This window comes from Cannabis sativa, chromosome 1 (genome assembly GCF_029168945.1).
Source record: "Cannabis sativa cultivar Pink pepper isolate KNU-18-1 chromosome 1, ASM2916894v1, whole genome shotgun sequence".
In the NCBI taxonomy this organism is placed as follows: Eukaryota; Viridiplantae; Streptophyta; class Magnoliopsida; order Rosales; family Cannabaceae; genus Cannabis; species Cannabis sativa.
In genome coordinates this window covers 23,853,479-23,875,398 of record NC_083601.1, presented here as the reverse complement: position 1 = coordinate 23,875,398, position 21,920 = coordinate 23,853,479, and the positions used below count along the sequence as shown (strand labels likewise).

Genomic DNA, 21,920 nt, shown 5'->3' with positions numbered 1-21,920 from the left:
TATAGAGTGTAATTTCCTCTAAAACATTTCCTGGAATGTTATTGGGAAATAACATAAACCAGTAAAATAGTAAAGTGTTATAAAAATACAAGAAAATAACATATAAATAACAATTTTATGTAAATAAAATCTAAGAAAACCTAAAAATGTTAAAAATTTCCTACATACCGTATTTTTATAAATTTTTTTTTTTATAGTTTTTGTGTTTTTTTTTTCTAATTATCCCTAAATTTTATTTACAAATATATTAAAATTTTAGGAGAGTTTTATTTGCACTAAAAATTATACAAATACACCATATTTTAATAATTTTATGTCAAATTTAGGGGACAAAGTTTCTAATTTACAAATACACGACATCATTTAAACGGAATAATGGGACAGAACCTAACAGAAGGACTAAATTTCTGTAGATGTAAAAGTTCAGGAAGATTCTTATCAAGCCGTATATTTTAGGGGACAAAATTAGTATTGTCAAAAATTCAAGGGTAAAAATTACTAATTATTCTTCTTTAAAATACATCACAAAACCCCCCACTTTTTTAAATTTTAACATATTTAAAGCAATGAATAATATTCTATAAATGTAGAGCATGAATAGTACATTTTAAGCGTGTTCAGTCTAGTTTGGTCCGAATTTTAATTTTTTTGAACCAAACTAGTAATGTTGGTTTTTTAAAATTCAAAGCCGAACCGAACCAAACTATGATTTGTAATTCGTAATTTTTTAAATATTCTTTTACTAATTATGTTTACTTTAAAGTTTATAATACATAAATAACAATGAAAGTAAATAATCTTAACACAATGTTAAGATATTATCAATATTAGGCTTAAAATTGTTGCCAAATATCAATATTCAATAAAAAAAAATTATATTAAAGTATATATCAAGAATTAGGCGGTTTGGTTTGGTTTGAACTACATGTGAGAATTTTAAAATTGTGACCGAACCAAAGAATTATAAATGGTCCGAATTAACACCATATTCATTTGGTCCGGTCTTAAATAATTTGGTTCGAATTGGTTAGATTTTGGAACTACGAATTGTGAATTATATGAGCATACCTAGTAAATTTTAAAGAAATTTTCAAATAAAAAAAGAAGTTTAAAATATTTGCTATAGCATGTTTTTAGTACGGATTAAAATTCACTGTTAAAAATTAGTGTTACATAATATATTAAACTAATCTAATTTTAATACATTAATTAGTTTGAGCATTTTAAGGAAAAAAAATAATGTATAGATAATTAATGGAGTTCTAAAAAAAAATAAATTTTTAATAATATAAATTTAATTAGTTGAATTGTCATACTTAATTTTGGTATTGGTCTAATAGAATACCACCAGTTTTTTAGAAATGATCTTAATTCCAGTCTCTTAAATAGTGATAATAGTTATGCTAAAAATTCTAATTATGTTATGTTCAAAAAAAAAAAAATTCTAATTATGTTTTTTTCTTCCTCTAATCTATAATTCCATTTCAAAAACAATTTTTTTTAATAACTAAACAATGTTATTTTTATTCTTATTATTTTCCCGAAACCATGTCTTAAATTTGAGTGAATTTTTCGTTATTCTTTTGTTGGGCTTTTGGGCCTAGAAAAGCTTATCCATTTTAGTAGCAAGAGAAAGAAGAACAGCTGAGCATTCGTCTATGCTGAGAGATGAGCAGAGCAATGGCAGCCAGCATAGTACCTCTGTCTTTCTCCTTCATTAACACCAAAGCCGCAGCACTACTTCCGGCAAAACGAGTCGTTTCTTGGTTATCCCCTCCGTTATTTCGACCATGCCAGCTTCCTCATCCAAAAATGCCCATTTTTGCTGTTGTAGATGGAGAAGCAGTGGCGGTAGAGGTACCGGTGGAGGAGGAAGGTTTAGATGACAACAGTGACGAAGACCACAACCAAAATGACGGCGTTTCGACCCGACAATGGAATAATCGATTGTTACCGTGCAAGCTATATGTATGTAATATTCCGAGGAGCTACGATATTCCAGACCTCATGAATTTGTTTAAGCCTTTTGGAACCATTTTTTCTATTGAGGTAGTCTTCTTCCCCAACCCCAACGCTGAAACTTAATATCAAGGCAAAAGCTTTGATAATCTGCAGTTATTTTCTTAATTTTTATTTTTCTTATTGTGAAATGTGAAATGGGGTTTTTCTAGATTTGTAGGAATCTTGAAACGGGGTTAAGTAAGGGATCTGGGTATGTCTCAATTGAATCCATTGAAGCTGCAAAAGCTGCCATTGCTGCTCTGGATGGCACTGTGAGTTTCAAACCTCAGTTTCTCTCTTTCGGTTTGCTTTGATTGAAGTTTTTTTCTTTCTTTGTTAAATGAAGAACTAATAAAAACTTGTTCTTCACATTTTGTTTTCTCAAGGATGTTGGGGGAAGAGAGATGCGAGTAAAATTTTCGACTCACATGAATCCAAAGAGGAGGAATCCAGAGCCACTGGACTCTGTTCCACTAGAGAATAAAATATACGAAAGCCCTTATAAGGTCTATGTTGGAAACCTTGCATGGTCTGTTCGACCTGAGTATTTGAGAGACCACTTTAGCCAATTAGGGACTGTAAAAAGTGCTCGAGTGTTACGTGATCGTAAAGGAGGCAAGAACAGAGTTTATGGGTTTCTCTCTTTCTCTTCAGCTGAAGAAAGGGACGCTGCACTATCATTAAATGGAGAGGTATGAATGAAATCCCATACAAACCATATTCTTGCCTTTTCTTCATCTTCATCTTGTTGTGTTTCTTATTCAGTTTTGTTTCATTTTCTTGCAGGAGTTTCATGGTCGGAAAATAATTGTAAGACAAGAGTTACAGAAAAAGATTGGCCCTTCAATTTAGGTACCAAAAGAAACATAGTAGTGAAGAAGAAATAGAATGCAAGGCTAGCTTAACGTAGTTGTTTACACGTCCGTCCATTCCCAACCCAACCACAGTTTTGTATAACCTATTCTATATTGATGAGTTGAGTAGTTGTTGTTGTAGCCTCTTGTAAATTAACGTTTTTTAACCAATATTATTATTATGTTAAGCTGAGACAGAAAGTGAAGAAGATGGTTTCTTACTTTTGACGTCTCTTAAACAGTTTAACTCATTAGACACATCATTAATGAATCTAGAAAAGACTGTGCAATACTTCTGTGAGGATAATCAAGTTGCAACTTCGTGCGTGGCCTAACTTAAGGCTCCCAAAGCAAAGAAAAGGGTGTTTGGAAAACGAAGCTAGCCCAAAAATTATACATCAAACAAGTTTAATGAAGTTATTATGATCTGTAATGCTTGCAGGCAATAATCCTACAATGAAAGTCTTACAATAACCATACAGCATTATATACATATAAATACCCCTTTATCTTCATCTCACACAAAAGCTTAAATGGCCCTCTTAGCTGCTGCTTCTTCCTAAAACTGTTCAATAACTTGGTATAGGCCGAGATGACTAGTCACAATATTATTACTGAAAATTAAACCAAAAAATTCCCTTTTTCTCATCAGACTGTTTTGTGGCCAATTAATTAAACAAAACGCTGAGAAAGATTGAATAAAAAAATAAACAATGTAGACAAATTTTATAGGTGTTGTCGTGATTTTTCCTTTTTAGTGTGAAAATGGTTTTAGTTGTTTTTCTTGGTTTTAATTAGGTGGTATGTATTATTGACGCAGGTGCTTGTTTGTGTTAGACATGGGTTCATTTCATTAGGATAGGTACACTTTGTAGTCGGAAATGGTGTTATGGCTTGAACAAAATATTGGATGTGGATGCATATCATGCATTGGAAGGGTAGTGATATTCTTGCTTGCTTGTCAATCAGTTAATGTCTTTTATGTTGATGATCTTAATATTGTTTGTTTTGTTGGTGATATTTAGTATTTTCTGTGTATTTCTAATGTTGGCTCTTCCTTCTTTGTTCTTTGTTCTTTCTCAGGGAAACAAAGTTGTTGGACCCCCATAACTTGTATTCACACCAGCATAACGTTATGTGAAGCTTGATTGTCAATAGGAAGATGGTTGAAATTCTGATTTTATGATTACCAACTTAATTATTCAAAATAGAGTTTTTTGCGACAAAACTTTGTTAATTGTCGTTTCACTTGCATTTAATCCTCTAAATTCAAATTTTGGCCGTAAAATCCTCCAAATTACTGAACTAGTAGCAAATTTATAGTGTCATTCGGTTAACTGTCACTATGGACTATTTATGCTCTTGTACACATGGTACATTTATATTGATATACCTAATATTATTATTTAAAAATTATTTTCAAAATTTATTTTAAAAATTAAATAAAATTATAAAAATAAAAATAAAAAATATTATAAATTTTGAAATAATTTATATATTTTTAAAATAATAATATTACGTGTACCAATATAAATTTGACACATGTACAAAGTGTACACATAAACAGTCTATATTGATAATTAACTGTAAAAAAAATGGATGTCACCTTAAATTTGCAAGCAATTTAGTAGTTTGGAGGGTTCTACTGTCAAAATTTGAGCTTAGAGAGTTAAGTACAAGTGGAATAATAATTGAGAGGATTTAACTGTAAAAAATTCTTTAAAATAAATAATTAATAGCAATTGTGTTGTGGAAATATTTACACGCAAAAATTGTTTAAACAAAAACACAATAAATTTAAATAGTTTAAAAATAAAATAATCATATAAAAATAAATAACACAGAAAATTATAAGTGATATATCAACAATTCTTAGAGATTGTTACCACTCAACAAGACTATACCTAAAAAATAAAATTTATACAAAACTAAATTGAATTATACAAATAAAGACTCACTCTTAAATTTATCACAATTGTTATAATTATAACTTCTAATTAAATTTTTGAAGCATTAAGACCTTGAACTCCCTTCAATCATAATACTTGCACTCTTCTTTCTTAAAAGTGTCTCATGAACAAAACTTCCCTCAAACTTAATGAAGCGTCTAAGTATGTATCAAACCTACACAATTAACATAAAGAACAATACATAACACACTTTAATATAAGTGTAAGAACTTTATGAACTCAAGTTATTCACACCAAGAAATTTTCTCTAAAAACTTAAAAAACTTTTTGAAACATGATCAGAGATAATCAAAATCAACGATTTAAGGATGTATATATACATAATACACCCTAAATACACTTTAGATAGTGGAAAAGAGTAAGGGAAACAATTAGAAAGTAAATACAAACTATTCATGAAAAGAAAATTCAGAATTTATTCAAACAAACTATGAATCTGTTGAAATAGATTCAATGAATCAATCTGAACAATTTTTAAACAAAATATCCTTAAATAAATTAGGAAAGAAAATTCCATGTCATACAATTACAATCAATTAAATAAAAAATTATATATATTAATAAATATAAATATTAAGATATTATATACTTATATAAAAAATATTTATTTGTTTTATACATATATAAAATATAAAAAAATTTAATTGAAACTTTTCACACCAACACAAAAGCAAATTCAGATTTCAAAAATGCTATAGTAATTAATTTTGTCGATTTTATTAAATATGACAATTTACTTTTTTACAACGACATCAATTTAATAGTTACACCTCTTATTGTGTTGTGTTTTCTCTTTCGTTCTTATATTAACTCTTATCTTGCAGCTATATGATTGAATGGATATTTTCTCCACTAACAATCGAGGGGTTACTGGAATATTCCTCAGAAGAAATTAGAAACAACTTTATGAAGAGTATCTATTTTAGGTTTAAAATAATGTTCTAGACAGAGCTCTAGACATTAGAATAAAAGGAATGAAAGAAAGAAAAACAAAATAACTCAAATAATGACACCATCAAAAAAGAAATACCAAATAATGAAAGGGATGCAATAATGAAAGCAAAGATATAAATTAGATTGAGAAAAAAAAAAAAAAAAAAAGGATAAATGATGTTCTCCAATACAAAAGCATATAAGCATATTATATTTGGCGTCCTTATCCAAACAATGAAATATTTGAAGAACCTTAAAAAGGCAAAACGACAAATCCTAATTTGGAAACCAAATGAGAACCACAAAACTAGATGGTCCATAAAATGCTGAACGACAATATACCATTAAAGAGAACGACATTTTGAAGATGCTAAACGACTTACCATTCCATGACCACCTTTACATCCTTCACCAAAGCTAAAATTCACAAACCTCCTAAAAATTTATTCCCTAACAACGACCCAACTTCTTTTTCTTTTTGACTCAATATAGTAAAATTACAACATTTAAAACTTTGGAAATTTTCACATACTTTCACACAAAATTCTATATTTTATGTATGATATTAGATTGTATGTTATTGTGTAATATTATATTCACTTGTATTTTATATTATATGTTTATAGAGTAATTGTAATTTACAACGTATTTTGTACTCAAACGGTCACTTATTTTAAAAGTACAGGTTAAACATACTTAATTTAAGAGTTTTTAAGTGGTAGATTCTTGAAAACAATATAATATAGGTAATACTTATCAGTTTATTTGAGAGATCTTCAATTGTGTAGTTTTATATATATACACAGTCTCAGAATATCTTCACCAGATGATGTGAGATTGCACAACTTACCTAATACTTTCAATTACGGATCACAAAACTACTGAGTGTCACAACCTAAGTTATATTCTAAAATTTCGGTAGGACCTTATCGTTAAGTGTCAAATCAATAGCCATAATACAATCATTGATTGATCCAGGTAATTAAATTTTTATTTTTCATTTAAAAATTAATTTAAATATATTAATAAAAAAAATAACGAGTAAATAAGACGATCACGTACCAACACAAATTTTAGAAATATAATTTAGGTATTATTAACGTAAACATTAAAGTTAGATATTTATTTACAATCAAAAATTAAATTTAAATATTTATACCACAAATTATTTATTTTTATATAATACTATATTAAATTTTTATTTATACGAGGATCTTATATATTTTTATGAACATATATAACTCAATATTAAACCATAATATTCTATGAAAATAAAACATATAATACAACTAAATATAATACTACACTATATAAAACGATATAATAGGTGTACTAAACAACTCTTCTTCAAGAACATCTTGTTTTCACTCATTTTGGTGTTACTTATTATAAATAAAACAGCTATTCTGTGTGTGAGAATTTTATTGGCATATACAAAGCATATTCTATAGCCATGTGTGGTATGCGATTGAATGGACTAAAAGTTAAGATTAGATTGATTTTTTTTTTGAAATAGTGTTCATTCATTAAACATAAATTAAATCTCAGGATCATTATAAAATATGTTTATAAGAATTATGGAATATTAATCACACTAGAATCGCTCTCACAATCACAAACAAGAAGCCACGGCCAGTTGTAGTTTCTACCACCAAGAAACAAGCTGTAATCTCACCACAAAAAGGATCAAAGAAGCACAAACGCTAAGTGGTCACCCAAATCACCTTACCAAGATAGTTCCTAGCAACCACCACAACGCACATATTCTCAACACCCACTTTATCATCATAATTAAGCTTGATTCACTCTAATGAAAGAGGTGACTATCCATTAATTGACATCGAATCAATTTGAGTAAAGACAGAAGCTCTATAATCTACATATTAATATAGTTCAAAATGTTATCCAAATTATTATTATTATTATTATTATTATTATTATTATTATGTATCTTATAGTTCTAAGCGTATGAACAACAATTGATGCATAAAGAAATATTTCATCAACATTGATTCTTTTTCCTTGAAAACTCTAAAAGAACTTGACCTAATTCCACATTTGGGTGCCAACCGAATATACCTCAGGAATTAGATTGGATTGGATATATTAAAACTATGTTGTGTTTAGTGTAAAATAGAACTATATAAAATATAAAATATTTTTAAATAAGTTTATAAAATATATTTTTTGATAAATGAAAATTAGTATTTTAAATTAAATAATATCTAATAAAAACAAAAATTCTAAAAATTAAGTCAATAAAAAATGTTTGAATTTTTTACAGTAAATATAATATTATTTTTTTAAAAGCATTATACTTGAACGGAACTGTAATTCCGCCTCCTTTATAGCAAGCATTCCTTTCCAAGAAAAAAAGTAAGAGAAGAGAAGGCCGACCTCCTTTTTGTTGTTCGAAGTTGGCAGGGTTATTGCAGCCATTATCCATTCCTGAATGGAAGTGGGAGGACATTGCAATGAATTTCGTGGTTTGTTTGTCTAAAACTAAGGGAATGTATGATTCGGTATGGGTCATAGTAGACCGATTATTTATTTATTTATTTTGAATAAATCAGGAGATTATTTAATTAATAAACTCGTTCAAAACAATAGAACGTACTTCAGAGGAACAATCCTCTAACTGAAGCACACAACCTGTAGAGAAACAAGAGTCTCTTGCCAAGCAATGAGTCAACTTATTTGCAGATCGTTTAACAAAACATAACTCAACAAAATACAAGTGGACCGATTATAAAATTAACTTTTAAATACAAGTGAGTGTCCTTGTACTATATTAACCTGGGTTAAATCAATCCCAAGTCAATTTGAAAGAAAAGAAGGGACCATCCACACTTAAAAAACCATACATAATTTAGGGGGTAAGTTGAAAAATACCATTTTCATTAATCAATTAATCAAATTTACCTCTAATTTTATATTTAATTGAAACATACCTCTTTTTACATGTATTGTACCCAAAATACCCTGACATAAAAGAGTCACATGGAGAGTATCTTGAAGTGACAAGGGTAAAATTTGTACAATGTTTAAAAAAATAGGTAAAAATGATAGACTTTAAAAAAAAAGTAAAAATAAAAAAAGACAATATAAAAATGGTATAGAATGTAATTTCCTCTAATTTAGGACTATTTTGTCCAATCCGAAGCCCTTATCCTAAGTTCCAAACGAGGCTATAGTATTAGTACCAGCACTGACTTACAATACTCCACTACTTAAGCCAACAATCCGTGATTTAGCACTTTAAATATAAATAATGAGCTATGTTGTTAAATTTAAATATGCAAAATTATCTTTTGATTTACCAAAATAAATATGTTAGAAGTGTCATAATTCATAAACTGTGGTTAATAACTTAATATGATCATCCATGGCCGCTATATTTTATCACTATTTATTGTGACACTGTACATACAAAAAAATAAATAAATAAAAATTGAAACCTCAATGAGAAATTTGATAAAACATGATTATATTAGAAAAAAAATAACAACTTAAATTAAAGTTAAATTATTATTAGCAATATAGATTTATTTTTCATGTCTCTCCAAATTATTTCTCTCAAAAATTTCACCCGTTCTCTCTTTCTTCTCTCGCTCCCACTCGCTTGTCTTCTCACGAAACCGACTGAACTAAGACCTAAGTTACACTCACTTCTGGAGCCAACATCGTCTTCATACCCTCAACCGACTAGAATCGAAGAAAAAAAGAAGGAATCGAAGCTAGGACCCACACGAATTGCAAACCCCCCATTTGTGAACCAAAAACTCGATAAATCGAAGAAACCACTGAAACCCTTTTCGCTATTGTTGTTTAGATGTTCGATATGCGGTTTCTTTGTGTTGTTTTTGCTTATTTTTTGTTAAAAAATCGAGTTTTGGTACGATAAGGTACGATAATAGTGTAATCTGAAAGTTAGGGATGAAGGTTTGATAGGAAACGATAGTGATATGATGGGGTACAATAGGGTATGATAATTAATAAAATACGATAGTGGTACAATGCGGTACGATAAGGTATGATATGGTATAAATTTTTATGCACATATCGTACTACTATCGGACCACTATTAGACTATATCGTTTCTTTATCAACCATCGCACCACCATCATATCTCATCGAACATTTATCCCTAACCTTTCATCATATTACACTACCCTATTGTATAATAACCTTAATATTATCATGCCATTAATTTATCATGGCATAAATTTTAAGTCACTATCGTTCATATCATACTCTAAAAATTTACAGAAAATATAAATTTCACAAAAATTTGAATTTTACCAAAAAAATAAATAAAGAAATACAAAGAAACCACATATCGTTTGTGTGTCTATTCGACGGTGGTGGTCGAAGGTCGTGGGTCGTTGGCCACTCACCAGAGAGAACTATAGAGAGAGGGAGGGTCGTAGGTTGTCAAGAGTTGTGGGTGGAGGTCATCGATGTTCAACGGTAGTTTCGATGGTGGAGTTTGGTGAGAATCAAAGAGAGAGATAGAGAGAACAAGATGGTGAAAAAGAGAGAAGGGCTAATTTTTTTTGGATAATTTTTAAACTATTGAGAGAAGTAATTTAGAGTATACAATAAAATATACCTATACTATTAATATTGAGCTAACTTAAATTTAAGTTCTTATTTTTGACCTAAAATATGAATAAAAAAAGACATAAAATATATAAGGATAATAATAAGGCTTATAGACCATTGAATTTGGTGCACAAACGTCTTATTCCATACGAAGAATAGTTTTTTAATTTGTTTAAAGTTTGATGGGTGTGTGTATCAATTGAGATTCACAAATTCTGGAACAGCTAAAAGTTTGAAGATTTTTTTAGGAATATGGAAAAAGCTAGTTATAAAAGAAAGAGGTTATTTTACATTTTATATCTTTCTTATCCAATAATATATTGCCAATTAAATATGCAAATAACTTCTAGAAAGTTCTTTCTTGATTTAAATTAATATAGAACGATGATTAATTTTATAAACCTTCTCAATCTCAACCATTGGAAACATTATTAATTATAACTACCACTTACCACCCAATTGGCTTTTACATATAATTATAATCAAGGCTGTTACTGTTAGTATAATAAAGTCCTTAATTGTTAGGTGTTTTTTTTTTTTTTTAAAAAAAAAAATTTAGAAATGTTATGATACGTAATTATCAGTACAATTTAAGATTTAGTTCTATTTATTTTATTTTAATAAAAATTGTAAAAAAAACATTAATTAATTATAAAGTATCACTTAATAATAATATTAAGCACCTTAATTTTTTATAACAATGCTTTTTTTTTTTTTTTTTTTTTTTTTTTTTTTGTTGCAAAAGAAAAATTGTTAATTGATGTTGTTTGGCCGGCCTCTTATGCTGTTAGGAGATGTTTTCTTGCTTCCCTTATTGTAGAAGTCTGATAATTAATAGCCAATTGTTACAAATTACAATAAAATCTAAAGTATGTCTTTTGACTGGACAAATAATTATGAGGTTTTTACAAAAATATTAGATTTTAGGTAAAAATTTATAATTTTATTGTCATACGGATTTGTTTTTAAAAAATACTATCTTTTTATAAAACAACCGTAAAATAACAAAACAGAACAATTAAAACAACAGTGGAACAACTAAAAAATAATTGTAGAGCAACTATGAAAACTTAATATAATACATAGTATAAACCTTGCACAGTAATTTTTTTTTTTTTTTAAAAAAATACAGTATTTTTGAAAAAAATTCTTCTCCATAAGAAAAAAGTAAAAAATTAAAAATTTCAATATGTGATGTAAAAACCTAAAAAATTATTTTTAATTATTGTATTAAATTATAAATTTTTATTTTAGTTATTATTATTATTATTATTTTGTAGAAGTGATATAGACCACTTTAAGAATTCACGATGTAGACATCAACGATCGTCAAAGTAGTCTGCATTTCTGTTCCACAAGCTTAAAGTTATTTTTGTCAATGTTAAAGTCATGACAGATGACCGTGAGGTCGATTCCAGTCACTTCCTTATGCGACCAGACGGATACATCTTGGTTTCGCCAGAGACAAGCCACGAGAAGTGTTCTCAAGGTTGGCCCCAGGTTTTTGCCGATTTTGACAGTCTTAGTCGAGTATGCTTCGTTGAGAGGGACCTCTTCTAGTTCTTCGGTCAAACCAACTCCTAAGTCATTATCTCCAAAGCATGGGCAGATATCTTCCAAGCCCAGGGTGCACCCTTAGGCAGTTGCGGGTGCAGTCCTTGTCTTCTCCTTAGCGAGATTCAACGCCTCAAAAGTCTTCTTCTTCTCATCAGATGCTTTTGCAGTCAATGAGGTCTTTTTTGCCACAACTAGCGAAGTATTATAACACTCACGAGCTGCACGCTGGTTACCCAACGAGCGTCCAATGCTTGTCGACATTGAGAACTTGATGAAGAAGTAAAAAATGGATGAGATGGCTCGAAGGTCATAAAGACTAGGCCTCCCTGTCATCGCATTATACAAAGATTTTGTATCGACCACTATTAAAGTGACCATTATAGTGTCAGTATGTGGGGATTTTTCCACAGTCAGTGGCAATTTGATCTTGCCACACGGAGCAATGCTCGCTTCACTGAAATCATACATTAGCTGCTTGTATGGCTCCAAGTCCTTCAAAGACAAACTCATTCGTTCCAGGGTTTATTCGAACATGATGTTGGATGACTCTCCATCGTCAACCATCACTCTTGCTACCATCATGTTGGCAATTTGTATCTCCACGACCAAGGGGTCGTTGTGAGGGTACCATACATGAGTAGTGTCAGACTCTGCAAATGTGATATGATCACACAAGCATTTAGTCTTGGGAGGTCTCTCCTCAACTTCCAACATGTTGACACAATGCTCATGGCGCATCGACCGTACGTACTTCTCCAATGCTTTTCTCAAGTTTCCAGCTATATGTGGGCCTCCAACAATCACATCTAACCGTCCTGCAATGGTTGCAGGTTGGAGAGGTGCGACATGCTCTTGAGGGTTGTTAGTCGTACATACCTAGGGGTGTTCATCAAACTACCTGCACCGTACCATACTGCATAAAATAATGCAATTTGAAATCTTTTGCAGTGCAGCTGCGATTTACATTTTCCCCAAATCGTAGAGTGTGGTGCAGTACGATTTTAAATTTAGTAATTACGGTTCAAATCGCACCGCACTATACATTGTAAAGTTACCAATTTTTATAATATGATTTTTATTCTTTTTTCATATAAGAACAAATATATGTAATACATGTATATCTTACATTATTTTTTAGAGACAATTTAATATAATAACTTGATGATTAATATATATGTTATAATGTTAAAATTTTATTAAGATTTTTTTTTTTGATTGCTAAAACTTTATAGATTGATTTTTAAATTTTTATTATAATGTTCGATAATGATGATAGTGTAAATTGCTCAAACTGCACCGCACTATACTGTATTTTCACTGTGTGGTTTTAAGATCTCGTAGTGCAGTTGCGGTTTGAGAAATTACAAAAACCACATATGGAGTTTGGTTTGAAAAAAAAGTTACAACCCGCACCATTCGTACCGCGAATAACCCCATAGATATTGCTGGAGGGCATCATGTTTTTGACAGATAATGAACTCGATCTCGTCCCACAACTGATTACACTTATTAGTATCATGACCGGCTGACCGTAATCATTGTGAATCTGAAAAAGATTAGTTTATTCTTTGACTTTGGAGAAGTTCTCTTGGTAAGTTTACTTGGTATGCACGGGTGATGCCTAATGAATAACTAATGACGACTAGGTGACACTCAGGTGATCACTAGTGTACATGGATATCGATGTACTTTGCACATGACACATGTACATGAGATATTGACTTACGAAAACATCCAAATCTTATTTTAGGGGCAAAATAAGACTGATACCTAGAACATAATCTTTATTTGAAGGACAGAGCAGCATGCCCCAGGCCAATGCCAACCTAGGCGCTTAGTGTGTTTGCACACTGGCGCCCGGTGATTCCTTGAGGATAACTCACTACTTGAACAATATTTCTCCTGATTTCAAGTCTCATATCTTGTTTTTGGAACAAAACAAGAAAAATTCTCAAGAAAAAAATACTTCGAACTGACTCAGGTTGACAAAACTTCAACTTGGGCACTAGGACCAGGCATTAGGTCAACTTAGGCGCTGAGTCCTAGTTTTACCGATAGATGCTTATATTTGATTCCTAAAATCACTTGTATCTTAATTGTTGGTGAACAAAGAGAATATGCCGAAAAAACTTATCGTGAAAAATGTTTAGCAATGGCCCAAGCTGACAATATGTCAACCTGGGCGCTAGACCTTAGCACTAGGTCAACTTAATATTAATATATCTAATACTTATACTCAATAATATTTGTTGAAGAAAAAAGAATAATAATTTTTTTTACCAATATAGGCCAAAAGTCATTGAGATAATAAAAATTTAAGAGACTCTTAGTTGGGTTAAGAGCCAAAAGTGGCATTATGGTTTTGGTTCAAGTCATTTGTAGTAATCTTGCAATGTGTTTAACTTTTGGCTTTGTTGTTGGGGACTGCCAATTTCTTTTATCTATGATATTTATTGTTTAATTATTTTTTATAAGACGATCAATAAATTAAGTAGCACATTATGTTGTTACATACTTTCGGTATCAACCCTGTTGTAGTATTTTTGAATTTCTAATTTCAGTTAATCTTCAATATCTTTTGTATTTAGAACGTGAATTCATTTTAATGAAATTATATTTTAATTAAAAAAATATTTTTTTTTTACTAAAAATATATATTCCAACTTTTATCATTTTATATCCACCAAGCATCACATTAACATTTTTTTTTTCCCATTTTCCTTAGAAGATTTTTTCCTTTCGATCAATTATAGGTGTAGTTGTAGAAAAGAATATAAAACCAAGAGAGAGAGATAGAAAGAAATAGAAGAAGGTTTAGGAAATAGGAAGAGGCAGAGGAAGTTAAGAGTGAAAAAGAAAAGAAACTTCTCAAAGAAGCTGCCACGTGTGATGCTCCCAACCATGAAATCCAAATTCGTGGTGGCACAAGGTGTACGTGGCAGTTCCTCAAGAGAAATATCAAAACAAAGAATCAAATAAAAATTAATAAAAATTACACGTACCTTTATTTTAAGAAATATGTAGTACCAAGTGGGCCCCTTCACCACCTTGGTCGATCATCACCACCACACCATGTGACAAAACTTAAAAAATCAAATACGGTGGCTCATATTTGGCCACGTGTACTGTAAGAAACCATTGCCCAATCACGGCCCACACCCACACCTCTGTCTTCTCCAGATATTTTTCTTTCTCAAAACTTTGTTTCGCGGCTGTGATACAGAGCTTAACATTTTGTAATTTTCTTTATTTTTTTTATTAACTAAAATAGAGAATAAATCTGCTTTTTGAGTTTTGTTTTCGAATTTGGTTTCAGATACTTTTTTTTTTTTCTTTTTTTCCCGGGTTTTATATGAAGAGGATGAGGTAGAGTTTTTTTTAAGTTTAAAGTTGTAGAGTAGACCTGATTTTTCTTTTAATAGTATTTTTATTTGCATTTTCTCGTGGTTTCTTTTTTAATCTCAACTGGGTTTCTGGAATTTTGGGTTTGGGTTGTGTTTACAGGGTGTTTGAAAATGGGTGAAGTAGCTGAGAGTATTGAAGAGCTTATGGCGGCGGAAGTTGAAGTTGAGAAACGAGAGCAGAATGAAGAAGAAGAAGAAAAAGACGGATCCAAGGAGGTAGTTAGGTGGGAGAGTTATCTTCCCAGAATGGTGCTTAGAGTTCTTTTGGTTGAGGCTGATGATTCCACGCGGCAGATTGTGACAGCCCTTCTTCGAAAATGCGGTTATAAAGGTCAAATACTTTGCTCCTTTATGTATTACTCTCATTTTATTTGCTATTATTGGCTTATGTATAGTAATATATGTGTATATGTATTACTATATTTGCTGTGCGTTCTTGGATTAGTGGCATTCTTTTTATTTAATTTTGTTGTAGAGGCTAGTACAGTTACAGTTTTTTGTTTTTTAACAGAACCATTCTTTGTACTTTGTTGTAATATGAAAATGAGATGGAACATTAGAAAAACTTTGCGTTTGAATTCTGTCTATTGGGTGATTTTGGTTTTTGGGTTGGACATGGAATTTTATATTTTGTAGGATTTTATGCTGTTATTGATATTCATTATAGGTTATGAGATGTTAAGCTTGTTCCCAATTGGACCCCTTCTTTGCCTCTTTAGTGTTATAGCAATTACTCGATGTTTCTTCATTAGTCCTTTCGTTTCAATGTCATGCTAAGTATTTGAAGTTTTTTCTTTTTGGATTGTTAATTCAAAGAGAGATGTTAGACACATTTCATACATAAGATTTATACTCTTGAGACCGATGCATCATTTTTTATTAACCTCACTTATTTTTATGGGGCTTAAAAATAAGCCACATCACTGATGAGTGTTAAAAAGTTTGTGTTTAATATTAAGTCTGAACCAAGTTATAAAGTGGATGAAAACATTATACAGATTCAAATGTATACCCAATAGAATTATTTAAAGTACATCAATAATTTTCAATAACTTTATTGTAGGCTTTTAAATTAGGAAAGAGGGGGGGGGGGGGGTATTGCATATAATTTTACTATAATTGACAAAAAATTTCTCTTATGATAAAAATTTGAGGGGGCAGGCATATGCCCATCATTAGCATAAGCTGGCCCCGCTCCTGTTTGTTGATGTTAAACCATAGGGAATAATATATTTCACAGTTTAGTTATGCTAGTCATTGACTTTCTGTATGAAGATCAGACATTTCTTATGACTAAATGTTTCACAATTTTTCTTTTATGCCTCTGTGTTAGATAGTTAATTGGATTGCTTAGATTCCCATTGCTAATTTGCAGTTTCTTGCATCTTTATGTAAAATTCTATCATTTTTCTATGATATTTTTTTTTTTTCGAATGGGTTTCTAATATAAAAAAAAATTATTGGTTTGTAATCCGACCAAATTAACTCAATTCGGTTATCCTTTCCTATTCTTAATAAGCATTTGAACCATTATCGATAACTGTTTTCTTAATAATGTATGAGCAACATCGAAATTCATTTTTTTTTAAAATGTTGGTAAAAGTTTGTAATTAAAAGTGAATACTTTGTTTGGTCAACCAGTTTCTGCAGTACCCGATGGACTGAAAGCATGTGAGGTTTTAAAGGAGAGGGCTCGAAACATAGATCTCATACTGACTGAAATGGAGTTGCCATCAATATCAGGATTCACACTTCTTTCGTTAGTCATGGAGCATGAAGTTTGCAAAAACATACCTGTCATAAGTATGTTTTCTGTAGAAATTGCTGTATCTTTCTCTAACTTGTGGTCCTCAAAATTAGATGTGAAACTAATATAATACATATTCTTTCATTGTAGTGATGTCCTCTCAAGATTCAGTTAGCATGGTTTTCAAGTGTATGTTAAAAGGAGCTGCTGACTATCTAATCAAGCCTATTAGGAAGAATGAGCTAAAGAATCTTTGGCAGCATGTGTGGAGAAAGCGCACCGTATGTTCCTTTTCTCTTCGGCGTGTATTGGATTATCTTTGTTGATTCCATATTCCTATAACCATAAATGATATATTTTTCGTTCCACGGGGTTTTGTTTTTTAGTTTTCTAAGAACATGACAGCTGCTCAACATGGAGCGGAGCTTGCTTCTGAAATTAATACAGCAAGCAATCAGTCAAGCGATTGTGTGGTTTCAATAAAGAAAATTAAGGAATGCAGTGAGAAGGAGAGTGATTCCCAAGTAAGTTTATTTAATCATCCAGTCAATTCTTTGTCAATTGAGAAATGATAGGGTAATCTATGTTTTCTTTTCCCAACCATAATTGTATGCTTTCGATTACATATAATTTATGTGCCCATTGTTAGAGTTAATTGTATGCCCATTTCTCATATTTTTGACTGTCTTCTACCTGTCTATGATGTAAGAAGTGATTAGAATTGTTATTAACAACTAAAACAAATAAGAAGAGTTTATCAAGTTTCTTCATTACATTTTATTTTTTTGAAACTATGATCCCCGTCTAACCTTATAAGGGGACCAGAAAACTATTGAAATTGCTATGTAGGTATTTAGAACAGCCTCGAAGCTCTGACCTTGTGGGAGCAAACCACATGTCTGACCATTTGAGTTATTCCACTTGGGTATCAAGTTTCTTCATTATTAGAGTATCAAATGTTTTCCCTCTTGTTTGCTAATTACTGTCACAACTTTGAATATAATTCTTGATTGCTAGTGGACCCAAAAGGGACACAAATTAATGGTTAGAACATAGATATTGAAATCCATGTCGAAGTTAATATGAAAGCGGGGCTACTTAGCTTGAGGGAAATTTTCTTATTCCACTGAAGGCTGATTTCATGAAGTTTTTGCTAAGAGACTGCATGTTTTCCCATGTTGTGCAGAGCTCTTGTACAATGCCTCACTTGGAAGCTAAGAGTGAGCACGTCCAAAATATGCAAGATATTTCACAGATAAGGAGTGGGAATTCTTCTAAAGTTGACAGGAACAATGTAAAGAGTCACGAAGATTGTACTCCGTTAAATAAAGAAGCAGTAATGCATGAAAACAAGACAGAAGGAGGTATGCCATAACCTTTTGTTTCCCACTCTGTGTCTGTGCTCATGTATTTTCTTCTTCTTTTTTTTTTTTTTTTGAGTGGAGCAGCTAATAGCTATTTAACTGCAGATAAATCAAACCTTTTTAAACCAGAGGTTGTATCTTGCAATGAAGCTTTTAGGTCATCTCTCTTGGGATTAAAGGAAGAGTACATTGGCAATAAGAGAATGAAGCTAGTCGAAACTTCCCAGCCTGAAAATTGTGAAGTCAATGCTAATGCCAATATTCAGAGTTGTTATGACGAACTGGTGAAACCCTCTTGTGGAGCTATTGACTTGATCGGTACATTTGATGATCACCCAAGGTGCACTGATAAGTCGGATGATCAGTGCATAAGCATCTCTGAGTATCCTCCACAGCTGGAACTTTCTTTGAAAGGAATTTGTCCAAGGAACTCGAATAGCCAAGGTACTGGTGAAAGGCCAAAACTCAACCATTCTAATGCCTCTGCATTTTCATGGTGCGTTCTCTATCACTTTTAGACGCCTTATGATTTGCTTAGTTAGCTTAATTGAGGTTCAAGAGAGCCTCACCTTCCTTCCATTGTTATGTTCTCAATACTTTATCAGAGGAACAAGAATTTGGTATTTTCTTTTGTGTGCCATTTAATTATAAAAAAGCTTTTTAAGAATTTACCACAGAAGAATCTGTATAATTAAGCTTGGAAGGTTTCCTTGTCTCTGATGAATTGTATGGAAGAAAGGCCTAAGTGGAACTGTAAGAGTACTGAATTATATATACATATATATATCTATAAAAAATGAGGGAATTCGTGGTATGTTTCCTGAATATGTAATCATTGTATCCCTTCTGCAGGTATAGTAATAGCAATACACTGCAACCCCTTTTTCCCACTCTTCCCAACACTGAAATTACCCCAAAGGAGGGTCCAAAGAAATCTCCTGAGTTAATTTTCACTCCATCGTTTAGCTCCACCGGTTCTTCTCCACAGCATGCTGCCACAAGGAGCGGTAGTCACTACAATTTGCCGGCTTCGGTTGCTGGGCAATCCGGGCATACCACTGTGTCCTTCCCCAGTCCTCAACTTGGAATGAGTCCAGTTAAGGGTCTAAAGTATGAAAATTCTGGAGGCAACCAGTTATTACCATCCTTTTATACACAATCAAGTGTATCCTCTACGTGGGGTCCCATTTCGGAAAGCCAGCGAGAGAAGTCTCCATTTGCAGCAAATACCTCAAGTCAACACTCGGAACAAGGTTACCAACTTTCTGAAGAAGCAACTCATAAATCTTCTGATCTAACCAAGCAAGAGAAGAAAGAGTTTGATCTTGTGGAGGAAGTGAAGCCTAGCTCTTTTGCTGCTGCTGATCAGAGCCATGGTGGTAGTTTTTGCAATGGAGTGGGAGATCAAATTAGTAGTGCTGAACATGGCAGCTCTTGTGGTAGAAACGATGGAAACACCAATTCTTCTTCCGGGGCTGATGAGAAAACCACCACTTCTCGTGGTCTAAACGACAATGGACATTTTGTTTATGAAAGTTTTAGAGGGATGGATTTGCATCGCATGAGTCAGAGAGAAGCAGCTCTAACCAAATTTCGAATGAAACGTAAAGATCGTTGCTTTGAGAAAAAGGTACTACTACTACATAGTACTTACTATTGTTTTTAATTGTCATTATCAGTGTTCATTAGTTCACTGTTGTGCTATTGAAAATTTTCAAATGATCACTGTTATAACTCTAAAGATCAAAACGTAGGGACTCAAGCTTTAGCAAAACGTTACCTCTGAATGAGGTTTCATTACATTATTTATAGGCATTAGTTTCAAGAGTACAAGAGTGAATAACAGAAACTGTTAAAGAGTTATAACAGAAAACTAACTCTGAACAAATAACAGAAAACTAACTCTAAGTAACTGCCTAAACTAACTGTTGACTATCAATCACAAACTAAGTCATCTCTGTAAAGGGTCGAGATTGGAACCTAACATTGGCTCATTCTTTTACACAGGTTCGATATCAGAGCAGGAAAAGACTGGCAGAACAGAGGCCCCGGGTGAAAGGACAATTTGTTCGTCAAGGACAAACTGACCCTCCAATTGGTAATAGTACGTGAAGATCAATTGCTCTCGTTTGCTTTATGACACAATAGCGTTGAAGTTGACGTAGGGTTCTTGTGCTCTCAAAGCAATCGTTAACTATAGGACTAGGAGTAGGATGTAGAGTGACGAGAATGACTATCAAAGATGGTTGTAACCTTGCAATCACTTTCGGAATTGCTAGTTGGTTTGGCTGTGTTTTACGACGTGGTTTTCTTTTTTTTTTTTTTATATAGTTTGGCTTGAAAAGGTTTAAAGGTTGTGTCATAACTACTTAGTAACTGAATTTAGATGACTGAACTTAGATTTATTTGATTGGTGGATTATTTGTATTTATAGGCCTTGTTTAGTACCAGATAGTAGTAGTTATTGTAATGCTACATATATAATGTATGATAATATATTATATATCAGTTCATAATTCATAGCTACATATTTAATGCTACGTGTACATGAGATGTACTCATATATGTACATGCTGTCATCAGATCATCGTGCTTAATTAACTTTATCATGGAAAGAAATATATACCGAAAGTAGAAACAGAAAGGAGCAAAGCAAATGCATGCAAATGCAACGTGTGCTTTTATAACCAGAGAAACACTTTCATGTGACACGTGGGATCTGACTAGGCATGACCCCACAAGTGTCCAGAAACGTGTAAAAGCCAAAATAGAGAGGGCCGAGGGGCCTTTGTAGTAACAGTCGATCGAGATGAGAACATTTGGAGGTATTAGGAGTCAAATAAGGGGTCTTATACTTTTGTCGGCAAAGCCCGGGCCCGGCCAACTCCATTACCATTTCCTTTCCCAATGACTGATAAAACGTGGGACTCAATTAATTTTAAAATGAATGATTAATGAACTTTACATATATAAATATATAATTTACATAATAGTTTTATTTGATTTTATATAACAGATTAAAGTTGCAGTACCGAAAAGGTTTGGGAGACAAGGCTCGGGGATAACGCGCTGAAACTAATTAAATGTTCCCAATGACATATAATACCTAGTCTTGGATCATGGGCGTAGTGCAATTCAATTTGAAAATCTTATATATTATGGAATGAGAAATACTAAAAAGTATTAGTGGTCACAAATACTTCGTTATATATTGACTGGTCTAATTTAATATTCTGTCTTATATAATTTAATATAATAATTTGTCTCATATAATTTAATATAATAATTTTTAAAATATATCTAACAACAGGTTTAATATTCTGTCTCATATAATTTAATATAATAATTTTTAAAATATATCTAACAACAGGTATCCACTAACAATGCTCTTAACTAATATTTAAATTATAATGTAAACTCGTGAGTCTATTAAATTGTTAACGGGGGGCGTGGAAATTAAAACAAAAACAAAAAGAAAAGGAAGT

At 31.7% G+C, this 21,920-nt stretch overlaps 2 protein-coding genes across 3 annotated transcripts; both read left to right on the top strand.

The window, feature by feature from the left end:
• The first annotated feature begins 1,589 nt into the window (after positions 1-1,589).
• LOC115704693 (28 kDa ribonucleoprotein, chloroplastic) lies at positions 1,590-3,056 on the top strand. The gene is made up of 4 exons (XM_030631893.2): positions 1,590-2,049; positions 2,172-2,273; positions 2,388-2,693; positions 2,788-3,056. The coding sequence occupies exons 1-4, from the start codon at positions 1,669-1,671 to the stop codon at positions 2,851-2,853; spliced, it is 855 nt and encodes a 284-aa protein (XP_030487753.2). The 5' UTR covers positions 1,590-1,668; the 3' UTR covers positions 2,854-3,056.
• An 11,951-nt stretch (positions 3,057-15,007) lies between these two features.
• Positions 15,008-20,951, top strand: LOC115705125 (two-component response regulator-like PRR95). Of its 2 annotated transcripts, none has more exons than XM_061112530.1 (9): positions 15,008-15,156; positions 15,425-15,655; positions 16,966-17,127; positions 17,222-17,352; positions 17,458-17,595; positions 18,258-18,435; positions 18,541-18,931; positions 19,288-20,065; positions 20,443-20,951. In XM_061112530.1, exons 2-9 carry the CDS (start codon positions 15,436-15,438, stop codon positions 20,545-20,547), a joined length of 2,103 nt encoding a protein of 700 aa, XP_060968513.1. In that variant the 5' UTR covers positions 15,008-15,156; positions 15,425-15,435; the 3' UTR covers positions 20,548-20,951. The 2 variants fall into 2 exon arrangements, with proteins under 2 accessions (XP_060968513.1, XP_030488224.2); XM_030632364.2 differs by having other exon boundaries at positions 15,067-15,286.
• Positions 20,952-21,920: the final 969 nt, after the last annotated feature.